General features: G+C 37.3%; 1 protein-coding gene across 4 annotated transcripts in view; it reads right to left on the bottom strand.

Moving 5' to 3' along the window:
• VPS13C (vacuolar protein sorting 13 homolog C (S. cerevisiae)) overlaps positions 1 to 12,869 on the bottom strand; it is a 249,499-nt gene that overhangs the window by 223,092 nt on the left and 13,538 nt on the right. For all 4 annotated transcript variants that reach the window (XM_006831581.1, XM_006831578.1, XM_006831579.1 and 1 more), the window contains exons 2-4: positions 12,473 to 12,516; positions 8,629 to 8,671; positions 2,835 to 2,930 (exon numbers count right to left, since the gene is read on the bottom strand). In XM_006831581.1, the coding sequence (XP_006831644.1) occupies positions 2,835 to 2,930; positions 8,629 to 8,671; positions 12,473 to 12,516 (183 nt within the window). The remainder of the gene's footprint in view (positions 1 to 2,834; positions 2,931 to 8,628; positions 8,672 to 12,472; positions 12,517 to 12,869) is intronic.

Raw genomic sequence — 12,869 nt, 5'->3', positions numbered from 1 at the left:
CATCTTTCTCCCGCGGAGCGGCTGGTAGTTTAGAACCGCTGACCTTAAGGTTCGCAGCCCGATTCGTAACCACTACGCTACCAGAGCTCCTTATATATATATATATATATATGTATGGCTAAAACTAGAAAGCAAAATATATAAATTAGAACAGTATTTATATAATGATGGAGAAATTATAAATAATTTCTTCCTAAAATATTAAAAATATCCAAAATTTTCTTAGTACTATAGATCCTTTATCTGAAAAAGAAATTCAAAGATAATACTTAAATAAAAGTTTTAAAACATTCATTAAAAACTCAACAAAGACACAGAAGAACTAAACACAATTAATAAACTTGATCTCATACACATATACAAAGTACTCAACTCAGTAACAGCACAAAGAGCATTCTTTTCCAGTGCACATAGAACATTCCCCAGGATAAACCATTGTTAGGCCACAAAGCAAACCCCAATAAATTTTAAAATACCAAAATACTGCAAAGCATCTTCTCAGATCACAGTGCTATAAAATCAGAAATCAACAACATGAAGATCAAGGGGGGAAAAATCAAATACATGAAAATTGAATAAAACCATGTTTAAAATCTATTGGGTAATAGAGTAAATAAAAAATGAATTAAAAAAAAAAACAATCTTTGGATCAAATAAGAACGACACAACATACCAAAACCTTTGGGACACAACAAAGCAGTGCTCACAGGGCAATTTATAGCAATAAACACAGAAATACACAAAGAAGAAAGAACCAAAATCCACACATTAACCCAAAATCTCCAACATTTAGAAAAAGTACAGCAAAGAAAGCCTTCTGCCACCAGAAGAAAAGAAATAACAAAGGTTGGAGCAGAAATAAATGAAACAGAAAAACAATAGAAAGAATCAGCATGACAAGTTGGTTCTTTGAAAGTATTGAAAAAATCGACAAATCATTAACAAATCTAGGAAAAGAAGGAGAAGATGCAAATAACACAAATAAGAAATGTTATGGGTGACATCACAACAGAACCAATGGAAATAAAATGGAAAATAACAGAATACTACGAAGAATTATACTCCAACAAATTTGAAAATCTAAAAGAAACGGACAAATTTCTAGAAACACAGGACCTAGCTACACTAACACAAAATAAAATAGAAAATTTGAGCATGCTCTGGTGAGTTGAACTGCTAATCTCAAGGTCAGCAGTTCGAAACTAGCAACTGTTCTGCAGGAGAAAGTTGAGGCTTTCTGCTCCTGTAAAGATTTACAGCTTCGGAAACCCTATGAAGGGTCACCATGAGTAAGAACTGACCCCCTGGCACACCACCACCACTACCATAACAAGAGAAGAAATTGATCAAGGCATTAAAAAACTGCCAACCAAAAAAAAGTCCAGGGCCAGATGACTTGACTGGTAAATTCAACCAAACATTCAGAGAGGAACTGACACCAATTATACTAATGCAAAGACATCACTACAAAAGAATTTTTTACACCAGTAACCCTCATGAACACAGACACAAAAATGCTCAACAAAATCTAGCCAACAGAATCCAGCCATAAAACAAACAAACAAAAAAATCATACTGATTACAAAAGGACAGTGTATGAACCCACTGTTGTACATAGTTAAGAAAAGGTTTTCTTAAAAAAAAAAATTCTATGGTGGTTATGGTGGGGTGAGGGTGAGAGACAATTATTCACAGACTACAGCATAGACACATGTGAACATAGTTTACGGGGTGAGGCAATATACAACAAGAAAGAAATTAGCACAGGAAAGATGAGGGTAGCAGGAGACACAGGTAGGAATACAAGAGAGTTAAGTGAACAGAGGTAAATACTGTTAACTGATGGTACATGGAGGGGACTGCAATCATCATAATGAAACAAAGTATATGATTTGTTGACTGTAAATCAGATGATTTGCTCTGCAAACCTTCACTCAATTCACAATAAAAAGCTAAAAAAAAATTAAAACATTCATTAAAAACTATAATATTATATTTTCTGAGAGAGAAAAAAAAATTACCTATTTTACACACATAATTTTGAGAGAATGTTCAACCAAAATCAGAAGCAAGCAAATGGGGAAAAAATCAATTTTAACAATCTTGAAATGTACAGATTAACACATTACTACAAAAACAAATAAGGAACTCTGGTAGCATAGTGGCTACGAATCAGGCTGGTAACCTCAGGGGCAGCAGTTCAAAACTACCAGCTGTTCTGCGGGACAAAGATGAGGCTTTCTGCTCCCGTAAAAGATGTACCGCCTCGGAAACCCTGTGCTGGGTCACTGAGTCTGAACTGACTCCACGGCACATAACAACAACACAACAAACATTAAAAATAAAACAAAACAACACCGCATTTTATTTCATTCCCCCAAAATAAATTTGTATCTACACATAGTACGAAGCCTTAATTGTGAAATAATTATTCATGTAGAATATAATAAATTTAACAATGGGTGAAATTATTTTTTCCAGCAATAACATGAAAACATTGTGTATATAAATGTGGCAATATAAATGTGCAGATACATGTGTGTGTGTGTACATGTTGCTGTTGTTGTTGTTAGGTGCCATTAACTCATAGTGACCCGGCATAATGAGTGTTTCCTAGAAGTGACTGGTGAGTTTGAACCGCCGATCCTGTGGTTCAAACCGACATTGCATTGCAATGTGCTCTATCCCACAGCGCCACACCAGGGCTATATATATTTACATGTTACACATATGTATACATCCATATGATTAGTTCATTTAAATTATTTTCTATACCAGGTAACATTTTCATTTCAGTGTGTTCTTAGTGAATACTTAAGTCCTAAATAACTTACTTGCTCCAGGGACAACAAGCAGATATAATCCTTCTAGGGTTGCAACAACTGCTTCTCCATAAAGGTTCTTCCAAGGAATCTTCAAAGTTAATTTATCTAAAGAAACATAATTTCAACTTTAAATTCTTATTTGACTGCTCACACATTACTCACTTTTCATTAAGAGAAAAGGTAAGAGGGATCTTCTAAAAGGAAACGGAATTAAACAATAAGGGAAAAATTCCAACTCTGAAGTTTACAAATACCTTTCCATACAATAAGAGTACTAAAAGTGAATATATTGTTTTATGCTTTTCAAGGTTTTTTGCTATTATGTAATATTCTAAATCTGCCAAATGAATGGTGAGCTATCATTTCAATTTTGAAAAGGAAGAAACTCATTTCCAGAAAGCTTAAATTATCTAAGGATTATCACTGAGAATGCTGGAACCAGAATTAGCACTCTTCCCAATCCAACATATTGTTCATGCTGTTGTATCCACACCAACAGCTAAAGATCAACTGTAAACATATCTTTTTAAAAAACCTTTAAACTGTGAAGATTAAATGTAAAAATATTTACATAAAAATCCCAGAAATTAGTGAGGGAAAAACAGCAATGAAGATGGCAAGCTAAGCCCTACAACGTTCAATAGACTCCTATGAAACCGGGTGGAAACCTGGTTGGCCAGCATTGTGGCAAGACCTGGAGAGTTAGTGACATAGCCACAGAGGACTAGAGTGGAGAGTGAATATTCCAGCTGATAAGAAGAGAGGGCATATGCACAAGAACACCCACACTCGCAGATAATATCCACTTGACCTGGCCTTCAATGACTGGAGGAAGGTAGAATCTGCACTGAGTAGTATCCAATCTGTCTGGGTGGGGCTAAAGAAAGGAGATGAGGATAGGTCCCCTGGGGTACAATGGTGAATAACTATTATCAGGACTGACTGTGAGGGTTGGAAATGTAAAGGTGGGCGTTTTGTAGCAAAAGGAGGGGAGTGACTGACTTTGCAGTCCAGGAGCGGAGGTCCCTGGAACCATCAAGGGAGAAGAGCAGAGAGCGGGACCCTACCCAGAGAAGCAGTGACGCCAGAGATGGAGGCAGAGATGATGCCGTGAAGAGATGGAGCAGCTGGGGACTCTAGACCCAGAGAGGGAGAAGAGCTGTGTGCTGACAACTGGGGGGGAGAGCGGGGGAGGGCAGGTTTGCTGGGTATATCCTTTGGTTGGTTGATGATGCATGGAGGGGATTGTAACCATGGCAATGAAATGATAGAATAAATGTAAAGCTAATGTTCTCCCATGTAAACTATCACATAATTCACAATAAACATTAGGGGGTAAAAATCCCAGGAATTGAGGTAGCATCAGAGAGAAGAGCACCAATGGACTAGAACTTTGATAGCATTCTGAATTTCTATCATTGAAAGAGGCCAGCTACAAAGGCAAGCCATATTGTTTATGATTAGAAAGACAAGTTGCAAGCAGTCCAGAATAGATACATTCCAAATATCTACTTGAAAGTCACATGGAAGGCAGAACACATTTCTCTGATAGAAACAATGGTATTAAGGTCCTTCAGAGACTAGCCAACAAAAAATTTTCAGTCTTAATATAGATAAACTATGGTCCTAAAAATCACTAACCCAATTTGCGGTTCTGTGGGAAAAGAACAGGAATTCACCTACCTACTCACCTAAATTTTGAAACAGGCAAAATCTGTCCTTGATGTCTTCCCATATTTTTTCTTTGTCATTTCCCCATTCACTACTATCCCCTCTTTCTGGGCCTCCAGTTACCCATGCCTCAATCTGCCCTCAAAGGACTAGAGCAATTCCACCTAAACCTTCCTACCCCCAAGGTTTTCCTTGCACCAATTGTTGTTAAGTGCCTCTGAGTCAGTCTCACTCACAGCGACTCTGCAGAGTTTCCTAGGAGCAGCTAGAAAGTTTGAACCACTGACCTTGTGGTTCAAAGTGACCTTGTGGTCCAGAGCATTACCCTGTAGGGCCACATCAGGACTCCAAAAAAATAACAAGAATACCCATTAAAAGCTCCAATGCTTTTGATCAAGCTGCTGATCAAGACCTTTAGGAGGAAAGAATCTGATTCAAGTAATCAGCAACATTTTTTTAAAAGGATGCTTGGAGTTGAAAGGATAATTAAAAGATATGACAAGCTGAAGAGATAATAAAAAATGCAATGTAAAAGAGGATGTTTTGGGCATGGGGAAGGCTGATCCGCTCTACCTAGTATTCTGTTTCCAAGGTAAAAATCATACATTATTTCTCCATTTAAATGTTTCTTTTTCTTCAACTTCTAACCCTGCTGAGTTTCTCCAATGGTTCATGTCAGGGAAGTGTAGAGGTTGCACCAATCCTTTGGCCTTCTGGGTCATTTCTAAGTCTGGCAACTTTAAAGAACCACCTAAAGAAGGGGACTTCAAAACGTCTATGAAAAAAGGGAATTAAAAGATAATGGAATTTCTCCACTAACTTTAGAAGCTCCCTCATATTTATAATGGACAGCGCTGTTTGGGCAATTGTTTCATAAGCTCTTAATAAAACTGATTTCATTATCTTTTAGTAAGCATAAGACTTACAGCTGAAAATACCCCACTAACTAGCATACCAAAAAAGTATTGTTTCTTTCCCTAAACCACTTTTCTTTCCATTTACCCTAACCCATCATTCCCTCAAACTTCAAAAAGGTCCTGCAATTCAGTTAATACTATTACTGCAAACCTTTTGTTTTCTTTTTTTAGTCAAAACTGAAGTCAGGACACCCACAAATGCCTGGCACTTAGGAACACAAGTCATAAACGCCTGGCACTTTGGAACACAAGTCATAACTGAGCTTACGTAACCACACTGACTCATGTGCAACATTTTAACCGACAAAAATAAAAGAGCAATACTCCATAAAACTATAAAACTCAAAAAAAAAAAAAAAAAAAAGTGGGGGGTCCTGGTGTGGCACTGCAGGATAATGCTCTGGACCACAAGGTCACTTTGAACCGCAAGTTCAGTGGTTCAAACTCACCAGCTGCTCCTAGGAAACTATGCAGGGTCACTATGAGATATGAGTGGGACTCACTCAGAGGCACTTAACAACAACAATTGTTATTTTAATTGGAAATAAGGAAGGTATTTTATGTTGGCGCAAGGTAAACCTTGGGGGTAGGAAGGTTTAGATGGAATTGCTCTAGTCCTTTGAGGGCAGATTGGGGCATTGGCTAACTGGAGGCCCAGAAAGAGGGGATAGTAACGAATGGGGAAATGACAAAGAAAAAATAAAATACGGGAAGACATCAAAGACAGATTTCGCCTGTTTCAAAATTTAGGTGAGTAGGTTCTTTTCCCATAAAACGTTGCTTTGTTTCTTTATATGTTAAAAGTCTCTCATACCTCAATGAATAACCCTGAAGAAACCCATTAAATGATTAAAGCAAAAAGAACAAACTGGGAGCCATTAGAAAACCATCTCCCAAAAGGTAAACGAATAATGTAAATTCATTTAAGAATAAAATGAATAATGAAAAATTTTCTTTGGTAAACTATAACTTACCCAAAATTCTATAAATGTGATTCCAACAGAATATCGTAATATTAGATCTCTACAGATTTTGTAGAGACAAGGCTATCCCATCCTTGCCTCTCCCTTGATAATCTCTGTGCAGTGAAGAACCTTATGCATAGAGAATCTGACCTCCTGGGGAGGTAAACTCTAAACCCTTGGAATATCCTGCTTTGAAACAGTGTCTTTTTTTCATTGGGGCCTTGGCACACAATAGACAGTTCATACAAATAATGAGATTTATGGTAGTGATGTTTTGGCTACACAGTAGCAGCCTAACCTGAAAAGAGGCTAGAAAATGAAGTCAACCATGCCTAGGTGATGTTGTTAAGTGATATTGAGTCAGTTCTGACTTGTAGTGACCCTGTATATAAGGTTTCTGTGGAGCAGCTTCTGAGTTTGAACCACCAATCTTTCGGTTCAAACTGACTTTGCTGTCCAGCACGCTCTCCCACAGCACCACACCAGGACTCTGCCTATGCAACTAAGCTCCAATAAAAACTCTGAACACAAAAGTCTCAGGGAAGATGATTTGGTTGGGATGCATTAGCATCATCCATATGACTTCAGTGAAAGAGGACAACTGGAAGTTTCACACTTGGAACTGTCCTGGACTCACCCCAAGAGTATTTTCCTAGGCTAATTTTCATTTACATCCTTTTACAGGAATAAGCCATAAACAGGACTATAAAAATTTCCTTCTACTGAACCATAGGACATTGGTGGTCTTGAGGACTCCCAAACTTGCATCTGGGATCAGGCATAAGGGGGATCTTAGGGAATCCCAAGCTTGCAGTTGCTGTCAGAAGTGAGGATACTCTTGGGAACTCCCAAACTTTGTATAGTAAACATGTGTAATTATTTCAAAAGTAAAAGAATGGATGAATGGCTGTAACTTCTACACTCTAGGACTTCAATTAAGTACGCAGGACCACAACAAAAAAATACTTGAAGAGTATTGCTAACTGTCATTGCTACACACAGCAGATGGCTCTCTATAAAAGACCAAATCTTTAACTAATTACTACGAGATACTAGAGTGGTGGTGGTTATGTGCTATGGAGTCGGTTCTGACTCACAGTGACCCAAAAGAGCTCTGATAGCATAGGAGTTATGAGTCAGGCTGCTGACCTCAAGGTCAGCAGTTCAAAACTACCAGCCACTTCTCAGAAAAAAGATGAGGCTTTCCGCTTCCATAAAGATTTACAGCCTCGGAAACCCTATACAGGGTCACTATGAGTCAGAACCAACTCCGTGGCAGACCACCACCATAGGGTTTCCAAGACTGTAAATTTTATGGGAGCCGAAAGCCTCATCTTTCTCCCGCAGGACAGTTAGTAGTTTCAAAGTGCTGAACTTGAGGTTAGCAGCCTGACTCATAACAACCAAGGTACCAGAACTCCTTAAAAGGAATATACATACACATGAAATAAAATAAACCCAAACGGAAGTATTTAACTAATTGCTAAGAGATGCTAGAGCAGTGAGGGGCTTTTACTGTTAAATAAGAACGTCTTCTGCAATACAAACTGAGGAATGAAGTAGGGGAGTGACATGGCAGTATAAATGCTGGCATAACTGACTATTCTAAAGTAAGAGTGAACTATCCAAGGCTGACATTTATGTTTCAAAATGGCAGAAAATCCAGGTAATATAGTTGGAAAGACTATCAATTAAACTTCCTACTGAAAAATTTCTTCAGTAAGCATGTATGTTAGTCATGGAAGGTTATGAGCTTAACTGTGCAAAAACAGATTTCTACTTACCAAAACATATCCTCCATATCACATTTATGCATAATATATCAATTGACAATGACTGAAGAAAACATGAGGGAAATTAGCTATGCTTAAATTTTCATTACTAGAGTTTCCAAACTGTACTATTTTCATATTTAAAGAAAAATTTTGGATGCTGATTTTGAAAATGAAGCTTTGTTTTGTAAAACAAAATCAAAGCTTGAAGAGTAAAATTAGTTTGAAATCCCATGTTAAGAGGACTATTTTCTACCCTTATGCAAAAAAAAAAAAAAAGGGGGGGGGGCATGCATGTATTATGTATAATATATATTAGGCTCAGACCTCCAAAGACTCTGATGAACATAAGTCAAAAAAACATTCACATTCACATTTTGTTCAAGCTAAAAGATATTTTTATAGATTAAATAACATAAGGACCAGGGGAGATACTGAAAAGACTGATAATAGGTCAGATGACTAGAAAAAGACTTACCAATTTGGCCAGCCTTGACTTTAAAAGGAACATCCAATTCACTCTTCAGAAGAAAGAAAAATTGAAAGGACATTTTCAATGATTAATCTCAATCCCCCCAAAAAATCACTTTTGTATTATCATTTAAATATACAATTATTTCTAAGTACAAGCATAAAACACACACTTTCTGTAGTTGAGTAAGGGACATGTATCATGACTAACAGACAAGTTTTTGTTAACTAAAACTCTGACTTGGCAGAAAAAAATTCACAGAATAATTATAAACAGAAATCATAGAAAAAGAGTTTACAGTCAAAAAAAGTAATTGGGTAAACTGGTTACTTGCTTTACTAAGCCAAAGCAAAAACAAGATGGCAAATCCATGTAATTTTAAAACAACACATTTACTTGAAATACGAAAAGAGAAAAAGGAATAGGCCCTTTGCATTATAACTTAACAACAGTAGCTGAACAATTCTCTCTCAATTTAAATAAAGATTAAATAAGCAATTAAAAATTAAACTGTTTTAAAACATACTTACTATTTATCATTAGCATTTATGTTAAGATAAATTACTAGCAAGTATTGATCACTAATAAGCTTTCACTTTTTATTCTAAACCAGTTTTACTCATAAAGTACTCAACAATAACTGACAATCATAATCATCAGCTAAGTCATCAGAATTATTCAAAGTTAAACCAATGAGCACAGCCTTCCTGCTAGGTGTACCTTAACACACATGAATTCTACAGAAATCTGGCTACTAAAGTGTAGCACTTTAAATGTTGTTGTTGTTGTTTATAAGTGCCATGAAGTCAGTTCTAACTCAAGGTAACCCTGTATAGGGAATAGGGTTTCTGAGGAGCAGCTGGTGGGTTTGAACTACGACTTTGCAGTTAGCTGTCCAGCACTTATACTATGGCACCACACTAGGACAATTTAGTAAAATAATCAATATACACACTCATCTGATTCCTCAAGCATTCTAGGCAAATAGGAATTTAATAAAACACTACTAATAGCTTTTTATAAAACGTCTTTCTCAGAAGAAAAAAAAAAAAAACCTAGAAGAAAACAGGGCAGATCTATCCTCCTAAAAAGGAGTTCTGGTAGCATAGTGATTACGAGTCAGGCTGCTAACCTCTAAGTCAGCAGTTCAAAACTACCAGCTGTTCCACGGGAGAAAGATGAGACTTTCTGCTTCCATAAAATTCACAGCCTCGGAAACCCTATGCAGGGTCGCTATGAATCAGAACTGACTCCACAGTAAAAAACTATCACCATCCTCCTAAAGGAGTCCTGGTGGGGTGCTGAGGGTTAATACGTTGGATGGCAAGGTCAATTTAAACCGCAAGGTTGGCCGCTCTGAGTCAGAACTGACTTGATGGCACTTAACAACAACATCCTCCTAAAGCTGTCCTATTTTTGTTCCTTTTAGGATTTTTTTTTCCTTCTGAGAAAGACATTTTATAAGAAGCTATTAGCAATATTTTATTAAATTTCTTTTCTCCTAAAATGCTTGAGGAATCAGATGAGTGCATATATTGATTTTAGTAAATTGTCCTGATGCGGCACGGCAGTATAGGCGCTGGACAGCTAACCGCAAAAAATAAAATAAATAAAAACAGAAAGGCTCTACCTCTTAAAGGACTCCTAGTATGGTGCTGTAGGCTCAGCAGCCGACTGCAAACCAGAAGGTCAGCAGTTCAAACTCACCAGATGCTCCTCAGAAACCCTACTCAACAGCACTTAACAACAAACAGAAATTCTTCTAAAGGAGTCCTGGTGTGGTGCTGTGGGATAAGTGGAGGACCGCAAAGTAGGTTTGAACCACAGGCAGGTAGTTCAAACTCACATGCTGCTCCTTGAAAACTCTATACTGGGTCGCTATGAGTCGACTCCACGGCACTTAACAACCAACATCCTCCTCCTAAAGCATCTTCATTGCATAGGATGTAAATGATATACTCTATACTTCTGTAAACAAGGCCCTCAAATAAAGTTTTACGTAATCAATATAAGCAACCCATATTAAACTAAACCTTCATCAATCTAGTTGGCTAGTCTGAAATGACAGCTAGTACTAATTACAATATAATTTATTGTATTCAATCATAACTAAAATTGAAATTAAACTATCGTGGAGTTCAAAGAACCTTAATTCTAATCTCTCAACATAAAATCATAAATTCTAAATTTATCATATAAATTTAATAAATTGTAATATCTGTATAAATAAAGCCAGGAGGGAAAACTTGAGAGTTTTGTATGCCTGCTATGTCCCAGGCTCTGCTCTTCATCCTACTCATGCCACACAACATAGAGATGTTTTATATTAACTACACTTTAAAGATGATTAAACTGAGACTCAAAGAAACTTGCCAAAAGGTACACAGTAAGACAGCAAGCAATCAAATCCCGGTCTACAGCACTACAAGACCCATGCCCTCTCCCGCTGTGCCAAGATGTTGTCACTAGAACCTAAACAAATAAAAGAACATTTTACCCTCCTTGTAACATAGTTCTACTCCTAGAATCTTTCATACTCAAAATAGGATCCCCCTAAGATCAGGCAGTCCTTCAAGATTTCAGCCTTTGAAACCCTGTGGCGCAATTGTACTGTGTCCTAATCGGATTCACTATGAGTAGGGATCAACTCAACAGCAATGAGTTAAGACCAGTCATGGGAGCGTTTCATATTAAATCTAGTCCCAATTATAGAGTCCCACCAAGAAGCAGAACTAGGGTTATAAAACATAACTCTCGGTTTATTTAAAAGTTGATACATGAATTAAAGAATCAACTCATTCTGACATGATTCCATAAACTCAAATCAAGTGCAACAAGATAAATATCAGCCCAGTAGGGGGTTGGAAGGTGTGCTTGTCTTGGGGTTTGTTTTTCAGTTCAACAACACAATTTACTTTCCAGAGTAAAACTGTGCCAAAAAAAAAAAAAAAAAGACTATGTATCTCTTAGTGTTGTAATATTATAGAGCTGGGCTATCAACCTATTTCCAAAGCATGCAATTATTCATTAGCTAAATTGTTAAAGGAGTCCTGGTATGGCACTGTGGGTTAATGTGCCAAACTGCAAAGTAGTTTGAACCACAAGATCACTGGTTCAAGCTCACCAGCTGCTCCTTGGAAACCCTATACAAGGTTGCTGTAAGTCGGAACCAACTAGACAGCACTTAACAACAAATTGTTAAAATCAAACCCTCATATTCTTGAAAAATAAAGCTTTTTCTGAAAAAAATATGTCATTATAGCAAATGTCTACATTGTTGTTGTTATGTGCCATGGAGTCGGTTCCGACTCATAGCGACCCTGTACAGGGTTTCTAAGGCTGTAAATCTTTACGGGAGCAGAAAGCCTCATCTTTCTTCCATGGAACAGCTGGTAATTTCAAACTGCTGACCCTGAGGTTAGCAGCCCAATTCGTAACCACTACACTACCAGAGCTCCTTAATGTCTACATTGTTGTTGTTGTTAGGTGTCATCAAGTCATTACCTACTCATAGCGACCCTATGCACAGCAGAACGAAACACTGCCTGATCCTGGGCCAACCTCACTACTGTTGCCACGCTTGAGTCCGTCGATGCTGCCCCTTGGCCAATCCATAGCTATAGTTAAATTAGGTCAAGAAAAAGCACCCCATTTTCTAAAATACATTATTTTGATCATTAGGGAAAAAAATACCATTTCTAAATCTTTAATCTCATATTTTCCTACAACAAACAGCTAGATATGTGATCATTCTATGAGTAACTCAGTCACTTTATCTGGTACCTGTAACCAAGGCTTTCTAAGAATTTACCAAATAAGTTATTAGCATAGTTTAAAAAAAAAAACTTACCAGAGCATTTTCTTTTATCTGCAGATTATCTAAAGCAACATTACCTTTAAAAAGAGAAAAAACATAAAGTTACTATGCCAATTCATATAAAACACAACTCACTGCCATCAAGTGGATTCCGACTCTGTAGGATAGAGAACGGTCCCAGGTTTTCCAAAGCTGTAAATGCTCACAGAACTAGACTGCCACATCTTTCTCCTGCCAAGCAGCTGGAGGGTTTGAACCACCAACCTTCTGGTTAGCAGGTGAGCAATTTAAATACTGCACCACCAATTTGTATAAACTATCATATTTCAACTCAGTTACACAAAATTGTAAGTGGCAGCTCCATGCAAGTGAATCAAAGTAATGCACATATGCGTGTGCATATCTGAGGCAATCCAAATATGAACACCTT

This window comes from Chrysochloris asiatica, unplaced genomic scaffold (genome assembly GCF_000296735.1).
Source record: "Chrysochloris asiatica unplaced genomic scaffold, ChrAsi1.0 scaffold00004, whole genome shotgun sequence".
Classification (NCBI taxonomy): Eukaryota; Metazoa; Chordata; class Mammalia; order Afrosoricida; family Chrysochloridae; genus Chrysochloris; species Chrysochloris asiatica.
Note: the sequence above shows the minus strand (reverse complement) of the source record. Positions and strands in the feature narration are given on the sequence as shown.